We start from the raw sequence: 16,296 nt of genomic DNA, 5'->3' as shown, positions 1-16,296 counted from the left end.
ATTCTACTCATATTTCTTTTCCTCTTTTTATTTATCCCTTACAGCTTTATAGTTCAATATTTAATCAAACAATACATCCATCCATATATGGTACCTATCCATAAATGATAAAGTTTAAGTATCATGTAGACTTCAACATAGTAGTAGTATATATACTACAACCACCACTCAATTACTAATACATATTTTTAACATAGGTCATCCTTACTATTTTTAGAACCGATTGATCTTCTTCTTAATCAACCGCCGATCTATTAAAGTTATGTATTCATAACATAAATTAATTTCAAAACTAAACTAACAATTCCAATCTATCAGATATCTGTTTAATGAGACTAGTCAACAAATCGGTTCATACTATAGCTGGTAGTCTTGTATTATAGCAACAAAGGTGGTTGTTTGGTCATCAACTCTACCCACCTGAATTAGAATACAAAGTTAAGTAAATTCATCACAATACAACTATCAAACCCTCAACTAATCATATTCATGCCATATATATTATACTTTAAATATAGAATCAATTGATTAGAGACGAGTTGGTCCATTTTTAAAAACTGTAAAGATATGTATCTTGTAAAATTACTGTCATAAATACTGTTTACTAATTATTACTTATTTATTATCTTTTAGAATGGATGGTTTTGATAGATCGAATGCGAAATTGTCATGTGACCACTAGCCTTGATGGGTTTTAAAAGAGCCAATTACAATAATACTAGTATGTACCAAATAAATAACCATGATATCGATATATGAGATTAAGCTACCAATACTCTTGAGCATTCACAATTGTTTTGAGATTGACCACTTCTGAATTATTTGATTATTGATCCATTCCAAATATACTAACCATCTTGTCTAGCGTTGCTGGATGTGGCATGCATTGAACACTGCCGACACCAGTGCATATAATGTTGAAGATTCAAGGCACCTACACCTCTTGTGTTGGTGCTTGTCTTTTTATTTGATTAATCGTGATCCAAAAGGTATCGATCCATGTAGCATATAGTTTTATATGGTTGGCCCGCACAATAGTACTATGAGATAGTCTTTGAAGAATAGCATTTTTTTTATTTGAATAATCTTTGAAACGACGATCCAATATCACCAATAGATACAACTTTTTGTGCTCTTTCTGTTTATATCATTTGTTTTTCCAAACAATGCTTTCTAGACCTCATGTTAGCCCATGGCTAAAGGCGACTTTACGGAAAGTACTTTTTAGCAGGGTGAACCTCTCGCAAATTTTTTTATCAACCATTTGATTGATAAAGAAAAGATCTATCGATTGGTAAAAGAATAATTAAAAATAAAGAAGACCAAAAATTTTCAAAACCCCCAAAGAAAATAAATATTCATTTTTTTTTTCGATTTCTTTCGTTTGCAAAGACTACGACAATCACGATCAATATCGATGGACATTAATGACAAATGTTATTTTATATATGGAGGTATATCAAATATACTACTGTTAAAGATCATTGAAGATATTCGTGATAATGTAGATCTCATCTGTTTGTTGATCACTTGCAAAAAGTATTACTATGCTTTCAAAAATGATTTCACAAGTCTGCTTCAGTTTAGAGATATTCATTATATCGATGAGGCTTCAGAGTTGTACTACAATACTCTTGTTCATCATCATCTGGTATCCTCAACATTCAACTTGAAACCATTTAAATCTTTATTTGATCGATCTATATCAAATCAACTAGTTATTTTACCTTCATCCTCCTCATCTTCATCCTCTTCATCATCTACTTCATCTACTTCTTCTTTAATTGATGTAAAGATTGCATTAATAGGATATCCAGCAGGAAAGAATTATGGTGGTGATAAAGAGACCCTTTTACCAAATACAACTACAACATTGTATGTACCTGAAGGAGCCGATCTTCCACTACATCTACCACCTCTACTCGAAGAATTGGATGTAACGAAAAGTAATAGTCAAATTGGAAATGGGTATTTACCTCATACTCTCAAGTATCTTCGGTATGGATACCCAGACAAGATTGCAAAGGGGTCGTTACCACCCTCTTTGGAGACTGTTATCTTTGAACCTGCAAACTTTGTATTTGCCAATGCAAACGCTCTAGTATCCCTTCCTTTGTTATCAAAGTTGCAAATCTATGGTAAAATGGAAGGATCAGTCTTGTGCAACATACTATCAACACCTTCTTCACTCACCTCTTTGACAATATCTATTACTCGTGTTCCTACAGACCTCCACCTCTTCCCAACAACATTAAAAACACTTAGAGTCAATATCTCTCAAACCTCTTCCTACACTCTACGTCTTGACAACCTTGTATCGCTCGACCAACTCTATATATTTGCCACTCCACATCCCGATATCGCCACCACCGACTTTATCTTGCCTTCAACGCTAAAAGATCTATCGTTCGACTTGCCAACCGATATTCCCAAGACATTCCTCCCAACCTCTCTCACGGCACTCGATATGAGTCTCCAACGCTTTACTCGTATCGAGCCAAATGCACTACCCTCGAATATAACCAACCTCTCGCTTCGTCAATGCTCGAGATTGTTGCCACCAGGGTTCATTCCGATGAATGTCAAGGAATTGGAAATCAGATTCAGTCGTGATGGAAAATTGTCAGAGGGTGCCATACCAGAGTCTGTTCATACATTGGATTTAGACAACTACACTGGACTGATCAATCCCCAATTCATCCCAAATTCGGTTAAAGCTCTCACTCTATTCCGATATGCTTGTGTATTTAATGAGTTCACAGTGTTTCCAAATCAACTAGAATCATTTGAATGCAGTTCCATCATACGTGTACCAACCCTTCCAAAACTATTTCCACCTAGTTTAAAGTCTTTAGACTATAGCCAATTAAGAACTAGTTTCCCAAACGATTTGACAATACCATCTTCAATCGAATCACTATCTATTCACTGTGAACCTATTCGGTCTGGTCCATCAACAGAATCAACTAGACTCTACTCTGTTTTTACTATTCCTTCAAATATTACAATCATTAATAATCAAAATAATCAAAATAATCAAAATAATACAACAACAAATAATAATAATAATAATAATAATAATAATAATAATAATAATAATAATAATAATAATAATAATAATATTTTACCAAAATCAATTAATATCAAAATATCTAATAGTTATCAAAATCGTCATCCATTTAGTGTTGAAATTGGTCAATTTGTTCATGGTAATGTGGAAGAGTTTGATATCTATTGTTATGGTGATGGGGTATTTAGAGGAACCATCAGAAAATTGGATAACGATCATGTTTTAATCTTGGACAGAGTCAATCATTGTTTGGTGGAGTGGTCAACATTGCAGACAATGCAAAGTTGTACATCAATTTCAAAAACAAAAATAACTCTTATCTACCCACCATCAGTAAATCTTCTCCCATTTACACCTATTGCGATCAACCAGATGATTTGACAGATGAAGATGATACTGATGATTTTTTGACCGATAATTCTGATTCAATAATGGATGAAGATAGTCCCTCCTCTGATCAAGAAATCGATGACGATGAATAAACACACGTTCATTAATTTAAAGAAGAAACAATGTAATATTATTGAAATAATAATATATTATTTAATTGTTTTAGACCATTTTACAGATCATTGTGTAATGAATGAATTTTATTTCTCTGTAGAAATAGATGTGGATTATTGTTTTTTTTTCTGGCTATACCATCGTGTATAACCAATTTAAATTGGTGGAGTAAAGGTTTGGTAATAATAAATATATATAGAAATATAAATGTATGTATAATTTCCTAAAAAGATATAGAAAGATAGAGAGCAGCTATATATGATCTAGATTTTTAGAAAAAGATTGTAAAAATAATGGCAACAAATAGAGTAACCATGATAGATGATTGTTGACCAATCACGGCCGAGGAGGATGAATCATCACCTTTGAAACAGGTGTATCCCATTTTGGCGGTACAAGTTGGGTTGACAGGAGTAGCGGTTGGCTGTTTGTTGACACAGTATTCAGTAAAACCACAGAGAGGTTGACCACAGTTATCAATCATACAACTACCTGTTTACACCAACCAACAAAAAAAAAAGATTATTAGTATGTGTTGATTTATTAAAAATCTTTGTTTTTTTTTTTGATTTAACATACCTGGAATAGTTTGTGGAGTAAATACACATTCATTCTGGATCATACATTGAACGAAACTGATTGCATAACTTCCACACAATTCCATTGATCTGTTGTTTGCAAAGGTTCCATAGCATTGGCCGGTAGTGTTGGAGACTCCATTATCACAGTAGCAAACTTCGTTGACTTGGCAACCTGCAGTCATACAGTTGACCGATGAGTTGGTAAGCTGTGGTTGAGCAACACAAACACTGAGCTTGGGGTCACAAGTAAGACCTTGAGAATAATCACAAGTGTCGAGAAAGGCTGATTTGTAACAAGCGTCACCTAGACCCAACGAATAGTACTTGGTACAAACTCCGTCGACACAAGAACTACCAAATGCACAATCCAAGTTGGTATACGAGTTGGTTCTTGTACACTCATCTCCAGTTGTCTTTGTAACACATACACCTGAAATACAAGTTTGATTGTAGAGACAGTCCATATAACTGACACAAGTACCATTGTTTAATGAACAAACATCATTCTGGCAAACCAATGATCCCAAACATTGATAGGTTCCAGTACAATTCTCACCAAGTTGTTGAGTTTTAGAATGTAGACTAAAAAAAAGAAAAAAAAAGAAAGAATAGGTTAGTTTCTAGAATGAATGGACTATGTCTATGTCGTTGTTGTTGTTGTTGTTATATTGTTTGTTTGAATCGTCGTACCATACTCCGTTTTGACAAGAATACACTGCGTTACATTCAGTACCCAATGGACAGTCTTCACCAAGATTAGCATATTTCAAACATGATCCGTCTTGACAGTAAAAATCAGGATTACATCTAACAGTAGAGTTGCTTTTAAAAGAGAGAGAGAGACAGAAAGAAAGATCAACGTGTTAGTTTGATACTATCAATAATAGAGTTGTTGTAAGAGTCCGAGGACTTACCAGACTTCGCCTGCAGAGGCACATTCATCAGTATTTGGGTAATAAGTAGAACACTTGCCATCGGTAAAAGATACACCGAGGTTTAAAGTGACGACAACAATAAAGATGAGAGCAAGTGATGAAAAGGTTGATTTAAACATGATTGATGATGATGATAGTAGTTTTGTTGATGCTATACTATACTAAATATTAATATTTTTATCTATAAGCGAGATACCAAATGAATGAACTGTCTTCCGTCATCTCCTCATTGCTTTGTATCACGACACCATCATCATTAAGAAAAGTTAGCATGCCAAGCAAACCAACAACAACTTGCTTGAAAGGAATTGTAATAGTTTGTATTGTAGTGTATCACATCTTTCATGATAAGAGAAAGATAGCTGCCCGAAAATCTCAACACGACAACCCACACAACATTAAACCATGTAGGCAGTGAGAGGGGGTTGACTGATACAACAACACTAGACTAATCTTTAAAAGGATATAGGAAGGATAGTAAAGGTGATCAACCCCCTCCACACTTTTTATGTGGTGATTGGGTTGAAACAAGAAGTATCTGCTAGCAGAGCCAACCAATAGGATGATAGAACAGTCTAATGTTTGCAGATCGATGGTTGTTCGTTTATGTTTTTTTCAAGGGACTCGGCCTTTGTTTGGGAAAAACTTGAATCGATCGAGGTTTGTTGCGTAGCTGCCAATGATTTTGAGATCAACAATGGGGGAGCTCGCTATTGCACCTATTAAGGACTTGTCCCCTCTTGGTTCGAAAATCGCTCAAGCAGGGTTCGACCCGCCACCTACCGACCGATTTTAACCTTCCACAAAACTTCGAATTCTGAAGCCTCTGCCCTTTACCATCCCTCCCCCGTCTAAGCAGTAAATCTAGGTATTTAACTTAAATTAGTTATATTTACAACATTCTATTATTTATTTATTTATTATTATTATTCTATTATTATTCTATTATTATTAAAATATTGAAAAGAATAATAATAAGATTGATATTGGTAAAGTACTATAATACCATGTTAAATGAGATGCATTTGAATCGATGACTCCAGTAAAATAATTGGGACAATATTCTTGGTACATTGGTAAGACACAGTCACGAGATATGGTTACTGGGTTTGTATAATCTGTGCAGTCTAGGTAATAGGCGCACATCTCTACCGAACACTTTTCTTGTAGACAAGATCCCATTCGAGGTACATCTGAAAAGACACATTGATTTTCATTGGCACAGTCAAACATGGATGAAATGGCTCTTTTACAAGTTCCCAATTTATCAATAGTACTAATTCTCTTTGGATAACAAGTTCCACCATATGATGAAGAATTATTGTTGATGTTGTTGTTGTTGTTTGAACCATGATCACAAAAACATTCTTCAAATTGGTTACATGTGGTGGTGGTTGTTGAGGTATTGGTATTGGTATTTTGAGCTGTACAATTAGCACCCATAGGAGAAGGTCTTGGAATCTTTGCACATTTAGATTTGGGGTTACAATAGAATCCCATTTCATAGTCACATAGATCCATGAACCCGCTACTTATACAGTCCTCACCTTCTTTCAGAGTGAATAATTCGTGACATGTAAAGTTAAAGCATAGGGTTCCAAGTGGACATCCAGCCTTTTTATCACTACATTCACCTCCCAACATGGCACGTTTGACACATGTTCCTTGGACACAACTATGAGTGAATGGACAGTCTTGATCGAGACTTGTTTCATTACAAGTGTTATTATTTGATTGACATGTTCCATCAGTACACAATAATGTTCCCATACACTCATATGATTCTTCACATGGTTGATCTACTTCAATGTATTTTTCTCTTACACTATTTTTAAAATAAATATTTTAAAATATTAATATTTAATATTCAATATTTAAACAAACCATTTGTCATTTGTCATTGTATATCTAATATATATAATATATTATGGACATACCATTTATGATCAATACAAGAATATAATGTTCCACATTCGAGTGTGCCAGCGTCAAGACCAGAACAATAGCCATTAAAGTTGGAAATTCTGACACAACGAGACGTACCATGTTCATCATCAAATGTTTTACAATAGGTGCCATACATGCAATCAGAATTTTCGGTACAACTTTCAGCTTCTCTTTGGCATTGAGTTTGTCCAATTTGATACTGTGTACATGAACTTGGTTGTCCTTGTGTCGTCGATCGAGAAATAAACAACAAAAATATAGATAATATAATTAAATGAAAATAGAAACCAATATTATTTCTATGAGAATTAAACATGATTGATTTGAATTGATTTAACAGATATATGTAAAATTAAAAGATATAATAATTATTTGATTTGAATTAAATTAATAGATTAACAAGAGATAATTATGAATGGATGGATGGATGAGTGGAATGGTTTGGAATGGATTGTATTGGATTGATGGATGGAAATGGTATATGGTATATGGTATGATATGGTATGGTATTAAAAATAGATGGATGGATGGATGGATATGGAAAAACACAGAGCTAGCTAAATTAATTGATCCCAATTTATTTCTTTTTAAAATATAAATGTTAATTGTTTTGGTTGTTGTTGGAATCCTAACTTGATAGTCATTATTACCATTTTGGAACAAACAAACTAATATGTGATGTGTTCATTTTAATATTATATATTCAGTGTGTGATTAGTTTGTTTGTTTGTTTGTTTGTTCTTGACTGATCACCAAAAAATCAAACAAGTACCTGAATGATACCCCCTTATGATTGTACGTACCCACCCGACATGATAATAATAATAATAATAAATAAACACATCTTATCAATTTAAACAATATTGTTCCATGATGTTGTTGGATTGTTTGATTTGATTGATATGATATATATCTATATCATCAAAATTGTGATGATGTGCTATGATCAACAGTTGAAACATATTTAATTGATGATGGGGTTGTCGTCGACGAAGATGATCAAAATATTATGTGAAGGAGGTTGGTGGGTAATGGGTGAATCAATTTAAAGTGGTGGGGTTTATTTAATGGTGGGTAGGATGGGAATCCCCATTATTAATATGTCATTGTATGTAGATATACATCCTTTTCTCTATCAACGTGCAAACATACCTATTCAATATGGTCAATCGTCGTACCTCTCTCTCTCTCTCCCTCTCCCTCTTGCGTTAGGATTAGCAGGAGAGGAAGGAGCAGTTTACACACTAGTATCTATAACTCCTAACTATTGGTATTTCACTCTATATATGGATATGGATGCCAACTGGTTTAAAATCAAGAAAAGCAGCTGAGCAGAGCACAAGAGTAGGGTAGAGATAATAATAATAATTGATCATCTCTTCTCTCTCTCTCATACCCTACTCTATGACTAGAGAGTATCATGTGTACACGCTGGCAGTGTCATCAATAATAATGTTGTCTCCTCTCTCTCTCTCTATCTCTCTTGATATTGTTTGTTACTGTTGTCATATTTAACTAACTGAATTGCCATCATTCTGATCAAACAACCGAAAAGAATTAAAAATAATTAAAATATTAATATTTTTGTTTCTTGATAATACAAAAATAATGTATTAAATATTATTTAAAGATTAAAAGAGATATCTTTTTACCAAAATATCTTTGTGTTTTGTGGATGAATGCAAGATGGATAGGAAACGACCCCCTCGATCATAATCCTCATCAAACACACAGCGACCAAAAGCCGCGAAATTTTTTCAAAGTTGCCCCACCTGCTTGAACCAAACGGTTGTGACGGTCCTCTACAGTTTTTCTCTAGCGCTCACATCTTCGTGCGAGCAGAGACCTATAGAGCTGTCTATTTATGTCCTTATTTTCTGACTAGTCACTCCACTCATTTCAGATACACTCCTCTCTCTCTCTCGATACAAAGAAACTACAGATAAAGATAGATAGATATCTATTCAAATAAACAAGCATAGGTATATATAGAATGGAGATGGAAAATATAAATGCTTACACTTGTCAAGTAACTGTTAATACTCATTATATTAATAGTGATGGTATAGATAAAGGATGGTATGTATCTCTTTATAAATCTATCAAATATGATCAAAAAAAAAAGATAAAAATAAACCCAACCAACCCTATCGAATATCGATACTCAAAACGATCGAATTATCTATTTATATATTTAAATAAAACTAATCAAAAATATTTATATATATTTATATATTTATATATAATATATGTATTTAGGATAAGTAAATATGTAGATTTATCAGAGGGAGGAATGGAGTTTAAAGAGTCAGCTGAGGATACGATCAGACGTGGTCTTTTATATCTCCATGATATCGTGTATTGTGAACAAGCCGATGAACCAGGTGCTCAACCCTACAACCTCAGAATTAAAACAAGAGGAAAGGCTACCTACACTTTTGAATTACCTTCTCAAGAAATGTTCAAGTATGTAATACATACAATACATATATAAAATATGTAATCTTTGTTGTAATATTATTTACTTATTATTTTTTTTGCGATCTATTTAGTTCATGGACAGCATTGATTGAACGTCATAAAGGAGTAATGAGAGAAGAGGATATTAATCCACCTCCACCACACAAAGCAGTCAAGGAGAAAGTGACATTTTATAAATGGTGGTGTGACAGTTGGAACTATTGTGAACGTCAAAACAACTATATGGTCATTGCTACCATTGTCTATATCATCTTATGGGCTGTATTACTCACTTTGTTATGGATACTATTTGTACAACCAATGAAGAATATTACTCAAGTTAAAACACAATGTTATGTTTTATCTCACGAGTATGTATACCTAGAGAGCTGACATTACATGACATGACATGACATGACATTCATTAATCGAATCAAATTGAATTGAATTGATTTATTTATTATTATTTTTTATTAGTTACGAATATCTTTACAAGAGAACTTATAATTTAATTATGGATGTACGTTATACATTGGAAAATGGAACAGTGATGCGAAATGAAATGGTTCAATATTGTGCTGGCTCGGATTGTCCAGATGACATGGAAGATAAATATCCATTGAATGAATACACTACCTGTTACTATGACAAGGATGACATTGATTTTGTATTCTTTGATCTAGGTGCGTTCCTCAAAAAGAAATATTCTATTGTTGGTGGTGTTTGTGGTGGTCTATTAGCTCCATGGTTAATCTTTGTAGTAGTCTATCTTTTGTATGTTATTCTATCCAAAATAACTTTAATTTAATTTCTAACCTTTTTTTTTTAAAAACAAATAATAATAATAATAATAATATTAGTGTCAAGGGTAAAGATATGGTAAAAGTATTAAAGAATGGATGTTTCTAAAAATATCTTTAGAGAAATTAAAAAAAAACAATTTGTACATTACAAAAAAAACATTATTTATTTATTTATTATTTATTATTTATTTATTATTTAATTTGTTGATAATATTTTATAAATGATTGTTTATGATGATTATCAATATTTTTGGTGGTTGCACTCATTTTGAAAGCTTGTAGGTGTTGTTGGGTACCCGATTTTAATGGTTGTAGATTAGGAGAGTTTAGAATATTCTCGATCCACTCTACCGATGCAAATGTTCCTAGAATGGCATAACAGTCGAGACGGCAGATGTTAAATGGGATGTCACCTCTTTCAAGCAATTGTGCAATGAAACCAAACTTATATTTTTCAATTAGACTATCCATATTGACAATGTACGATTTGTTAAATAGATCGTATAGATAGATGAATATATCGAAATCACCTTGTAATACAGCTTCATCTAGTAATATACTATAGCAATTAGGTAGAGGTGAATATTCTGAAAAGTAAATAGATTTCGAGGTAACCTGTAAATGTTGATCGTCTACTACCCGTGCATTGTATCGTTCCATAATGCATCGAACAAGAGTATAGTTTTTCTCTTTGTTTGTACCAAGTGTAGGTTTAAAGTAAGCGTCTCGTGGATAGTATGATATCATCTCTTTAGAGTTTACTGGAATATGAGATACGTGATCATCAATATTACTATTCCTTGCAACCAAGAAGTTGGCCAATTCAAACCGACCTGCAACGAGAGCTGAAAAGACCAAATTGGCGTGCTTCATATAGGGGGCATTCTCTTCTATGATTAGATATTCGATAATATCCCAACGCTCGACAAAGATAGCGTTACTGATTGCCTGCTCGGTCGTTTCAAGCTCTATAAAGAATATAGAGTTGGATTTTTGGTGTTGTCTAATGATTGGAAAGAGGTATTTGATGACCTGTAAATCAAATGACTTTAAATTGATGGATTTGTCTAGTGCACCTGGCGCGATACTATCGTTTTGAAGTAGATGACACCCCTGTACCTGCTCCAATGTTCCATAGCTGCACACATAGCCAAAACCTGCACGTGACAAGAGGTATTGGTAGACACGGTCGTTATTGTTGTCTTGGAGTAGTGTAATCATATTTTTAGAAGAGACAGCGTTTCTAGCAATATATCCCAAATGAGTGTAGAGTAGATGATACATTTCATATACCCAAAGTTTATAGTATTTAATCGATTTGTTCACTTCCTCTGAGACTGGAAGTAGTGATTCGATAGTCTGACCAATCACGTCGGCATCGAATGGATACTTTTTGGTTGCAAGTAATGAATGACAACAATCGTGTATTTGTTCATAGGCAGGTTCCAATGTAGGACTTTTTCCAATTGAAACAGCGGCTTTGATGTATCGGTAGAAATCACTGGTGAGGATACCCTGTTCCTTTTTCTCTTGTTGGTTGTGGTGGTTGATAATATCAATGTTGTGTGTCAGATAACATGCAATGGTTGGATGTGCAAATATAAATATAAAGGGTAATTTAGTCGAGGAGGAGGAAGAGGACATTTGAAAATTGCGATACAAGTATTCCAATGCCGACGGTGATATGTCTGGATCGATATTCCATGGACGATGAGTTTGTAAATATGTTGTAAGTGTCTTGACACCAACCTTTTCCAGTATATCTACCAATACACCCTTTTTGTTATGGAATATTGCTCTTTTAAATACATTGTAAATGTCATTTGTATTGTTTGTCGATGTGTGGTCGAGCAACAGTTTACTTTGAAGAACTGACGGATTACTTCGGCCTGATGACACCAAAGATTGTGCTTTACCCCAAAACGACATACCCTCTCCATAATGTCGATCGATAAATCCCAGCACCAAATTCCATATTTCTTCACCTTTACTCTGAGACCGTACTATTCCATCCAAATACGCAATGATCCGTTCGATCAATGGTGACGATGAGAATGACGACTCTGCGAAAAAGTAGTTGATAAAGTGGTGTTTGTATTTGACTAGTAACAACTCCATCACGGCGATATCCTCTATTGCAGAGGTAGCAGCCATTTGATCGGGTGTCATTGTGCCAGTAGTATTGACGGTGGTTTGAAATATATCTAGTAGCAGAGCATAGTATCTATTCTCAATGACCCATTTCAAGTCATTGACTAATTGAGTATATCTCTTTGGTAAACATTCAATACCACTACGATTGACTACCTTGCAAACAGGTACTCTTGCACCAAACAATCTAATCTCATCTTTTCTAACTCTACCAAATATTTCCTTTAATAAAAAGTTATTACGAAATACTTGTAGTATTACTAAAGTACTTCTATTATTACTATTATTATTATCTATATTCATCTCTCCCTCTCTTCTCTATCTCTATCTCTGTCTCTTTACGCTTTAACAATAATAATAATAATAATAATCAACTGCCATTACAATCAATCATAATTATCAAGATTCTCTTGAATTAGCAGAATTAAAAAAGAAAGAATGGTTTTCAAACTTGCTTTTGAAATATTTGATCAGCAGATTTATCTTTTATCTTTTATCTTTTTATTATTTTCTTATTACTCTAGAGATTAGTAATTTTATTGATATAATAATAAAAATGTATATTGTCAGACAGTACTGTAGTATCCAGTAGACTATAAAATGTCTAGACTAGTTGGTTGTCTTGTCATAATCATTTTAATTAGTTATAAAGTTATTACCTACTATACATACACATACAGATACAATGAAATCATTTTTATCATTATTACTTTTATTATTAATTTTCATTACTTTAATCAATATTGCTACAGTGAGAGGAGACTGTACAGAATATGATCCTATTCAACGTGATTGTGTAGGTGATGGAATGTCTTGGTAAATATAAATATAAATATAAATTTTAAATGTTTATAACTAACAAATTAATTAATTAATATTTATAGTAATGCATCAATCAAATGTAATAATGACTTTTTCTGTAACAATGGAATTTGTGCAAAGGCATCTGGATTAGGTCAAACTTGTACAGAACAAACCTTGTGTATTCCAGGTCTTACATGTCAAAAGAATATTTGGTAATTTTAATTATTATTATTATTATATCCAACCAATGGATTGATTAAATTATTAAATGATTTTATTAACATTCCTTCTTCTTTTCTTTTAAGTATTAGAACAGCTTTTGTTCAACAAGGAAGTAATTGTACATATGATGGTGAATGTTTTGGAATGCTTCAATGTATTGCTGGTATTTGTTCATCAATGGATAATTCATGTGATACATATATTTCATGTTCATTTGTAAGTATTCCATTGATTAAATTAAATTATTATTTAATTAATTAATTTATTAATTTATTTATTTAGGGTCAATATTGTAAAGGTGGAAAATGTGTTTCGGTTACACCTCAAGGAGGAGAATGCAATGGTATGTATAAAAAAAAACAATAGAATAGTTTAATTTAAATTAATTAATTTTAATTTTAATAATTTTTTTTAAGTTGATAGTGCATGTGGAATGGGATCAGGATGTAATCAAAAGAAATGTGTAAATTATTACTCTTTGGGAAAAGGAGCACAATGTGATAGTAAATCAAAGATTGACTTTTGTGATTACAAACAAGGATTGATTTGTGAGAAAGCAAGTAATACATGTGGTCCATTACCACCATCGACCAATCCTTTGGTCAATTGCTTCTCATCGGGTTGTAATCAATTGGAGCAATGTTTTTGCGAGAGTGGAAAAAATGTTACTCAAAAGGGAACTTGCTTCTCTGTCATGCCAAATACTGTCGAAATCCTTTCCCAATGCAAGGATGATTTCCAAGACTATATGAACTGTATGACTATCAACAGATGTGTCAGTTCTCCTGACGTCAAGTATATTGGTAGTTGTGAAGTAGCCAATTGTGGTAATGAACTCTGCTCCTACATTTCAAGTTGTGGTCATTATGAAGGACCTGTCAATGTCAATCCAAATCCATCCTGTTATTCATCCATTCACTATATCTACAAATGCTCTAGATCTTCTGCAAGTTCCATTTTCAAATCATCATCATTTGGTGGTCTTTTATCTTTACTTTTATTTTCAATTACCATTTCTCTTTTTCTTTAATTTCATAATTATATAACATTTATTATATATTATAGATAGATTTAGATATACAAAGATATAAAATTAAAAAAACCTAGGTTTTTTGTTTGTTTTAACATTTTATTTTAAATTAAAGTTTGCAATATTATTTATTTATTATTTTGTACTACTATTACTATTATTATTACTATTACTATTACTATCGTTACTATTATCACTATTACTATTACTACTAAAAGTATCTTGACTACTATTAGATTCACCATTATAATTTACAACACCACCATAAACTGTTGGTAAGATGTAACCAACATATTTAGAGACATGATCATCTTCATCTACTTTACGTACACCAGGATCACGTTGAGTGATACGAACTCTGATAGATTTAAAGTGTTGATCGATTTTGGAGGTTTTTGAATTACCTTGGATGATGTCTTGTGGCATGACAGCGCTATAGATTTTGGGGTCATACTTGAACTTGACCTCAAAGAATCCTGCACGTACAGGATACAATACAAAGACACCAGAACTATCAGTGACAAAATCTTCGATTGGTTTGGATGTTGTGGTTGAAGTAGCAGGTTGCTGTGTAAAAAAGTTGATCAAAGTGACGTTGATGTTGGAGAGTGGACGGTCAGTTCCATAGTCGTATCTTCCATTGGCGTTTGCATCGAAATAGGCCATACCTGCAACTGCATAGAATAGTTCAGGTGGTGGTGTCGATGCAATGATTTGCTGCCTTGAACATGGAGTTAGTGAATAAAAGACACTTTGCGACAGGTGGGAACTGTAGCACAATTTAATATTGTCAAACATTTGGTTGGTCATGAAAATGTTGTAGTTGGGATTGGATGTGCAGAGATCTTCAAAACTGGTGATGTTTAGTGCGTTACCACGACTCTTTGCAATGGTTGGCGGACAGTCAGAGTGTTGTTCTGAAAAGGGTCCGTTGGCAATCGATGTCCAAAGTGAGGTGTTTGATACGACGGGCACTCCATTTGCCGACAGCTCGATCGATACATGGTCGTATCCGTCCATGCCTCCGATCATCAGACACATGTCTTTGATTGGTGATGTAAACTTTAGGTCCATACAAGATTCTGGTTGACACTTGCACGTGTGATGCACCAAGATACGACCGTATCCACCTGTTTTGTGACCAGTGAAAAATGCCAATAGCGTAGGATCGTCTATTGACTCTGATGGGATGGGAACGTTTGTGCCATAAATAGCTGGGTTGACGCGAAAGGTGACATTTGGATTCCCTTGAAAATCAGTTGGAATACTCGCTACCTTAAATGTGATGGGGATTTCTGTAAAAGAGATGGGTGGGCCTTGAAATACTAATTCTGTTGATGGATCAATTCTAAATCCCCAAACTGAATCTGTCGACTGAAATGATACACCAAGAAAAAATACTATTAAAAATATATAATTACTAAAACAATCCATCGTAATCTTGAATTAACAACTACAACAACAAACAATGAATTTCAAAATGATGTCTTTTGAGAGAGAACCGATTAGCAGTTTGGTAGATAAAACAACAACTGTTTATATAGTCTCTTTTCATCTATCTTCTACCCAGCATGGATGGATATTATATTTGTTTAATTTAATGCATCCAATTTGGAAACAAAACACCCACACAAAAATTTCCATTCCAAACCCCCCTGATATCACTGGGGATGTGTGTGTTTGATCAGTCACTTCTCTTTGTTTGATTACAACAACCATCAAACTATAGTTGCAGTGGTACTAGTAGAGTAGAGTGAGTGGTGGCAGAGAGTGAATGACAGCAAAAAAT

The 16,296-nt window shown here is 33.5% G+C and overlaps 6 protein-coding genes across 6 annotated transcripts; 3 read left to right on the top strand and 3 right to left on the bottom strand.

Moving 5' to 3' along the window:
* Window positions 1–1,480: 1,480 nt before the first annotated feature.
* Window positions 1,481–3,552, top strand: DFA_05059 (uncharacterized protein; the record flags this gene model as incomplete). Its single annotated transcript, XM_004360723.1, has 2 exons — window positions 1,481–3,250; window positions 3,307–3,552. Coding segments are annotated over 2 exons (2,016 nt in total), but the record flags the coding sequence as incomplete, so codon positions are not given.
* Window positions 3,553–3,845: 293 nt separating this feature from the next.
* Window positions 3,846–7,353, bottom strand: DFA_05058 (uncharacterized protein; the record flags this gene model as incomplete). The annotated part of the gene is made up of 6 exons (XM_004360722.1): window positions 3,846–4,066; window positions 4,154–4,737; window positions 4,846–4,977; window positions 5,070–5,246; window positions 6,097–6,915; window positions 7,028–7,353. 6 exons carry the CDS (start codon window positions 7,351–7,353, stop codon window positions 3,846–3,848), a joined length of 2,259 nt encoding a protein of 752 aa, XP_004360779.1.
* A 1,677-nt stretch (window positions 7,354–9,030) lies between these two features.
* DFA_05057 (uncharacterized protein) lies at window positions 9,031–10,406 on the top strand (the record flags this gene model as incomplete). Its single annotated transcript, XM_004360721.1, has 5 exons — window positions 9,031–9,116; window positions 9,297–9,503; window positions 9,590–9,868; window positions 9,975–10,271; window positions 10,358–10,406. 5 exons carry the CDS (start codon window positions 9,031–9,033, stop codon window positions 10,404–10,406), a joined length of 918 nt encoding a protein of 305 aa, XP_004360778.1.
* An 86-nt stretch (window positions 10,407–10,492) lies between these two features.
* Window positions 10,493–12,754, bottom strand: DFA_05056 (uncharacterized protein; the record flags this gene model as incomplete). Its single annotated transcript, XM_004360720.1, has 1 exon — window positions 10,493–12,754. The coding sequence occupies one exon, from the start codon at window positions 12,752–12,754 to the stop codon at window positions 10,493–10,495; it is 2,262 nt and encodes a 753-aa protein (XP_004360777.1).
* A 382-nt stretch (window positions 12,755–13,136) lies between these two features.
* DFA_05055 (uncharacterized protein) lies at window positions 13,137–14,507 on the top strand (the record flags this gene model as incomplete). Its single annotated transcript, XM_004360719.1, has 5 exons — window positions 13,137–13,267; window positions 13,336–13,467; window positions 13,561–13,693; window positions 13,760–13,820; window positions 13,894–14,507. 5 exons carry the CDS (start codon window positions 13,137–13,139, stop codon window positions 14,505–14,507), a joined length of 1,071 nt encoding a protein of 356 aa, XP_004360776.1.
* Window positions 14,508–14,642: 135 nt separating this feature from the next.
* Window positions 14,643–15,941, bottom strand: DFA_05054 (uncharacterized protein; the record flags this gene model as incomplete). The annotated part of the gene is made up of 2 exons (XM_004360718.1): window positions 14,643–15,907; window positions 15,929–15,941. The coding sequence occupies 2 exons, from the start codon at window positions 15,939–15,941 to the stop codon at window positions 14,643–14,645; spliced, it is 1,278 nt and encodes a 425-aa protein (XP_004360775.1).
* Between the last annotated feature and the right edge of the window lie 355 nt (window positions 15,942–16,296).

This window comes from Cavenderia fasciculata (assembly GCF_000203815.1).
Source record: "Cavenderia fasciculata unplaced genomic scaffold Scf_Dfasci-G-o-80e12.f1-5, whole genome shotgun sequence".
NCBI classification, from domain to species: domain Eukaryota; phylum Evosea; class Eumycetozoa; order Acytosteliales; family Cavenderiaceae; genus Cavenderia; species Cavenderia fasciculata.
This window is presented reverse-complemented; position numbering and strand designations above follow the sequence as displayed.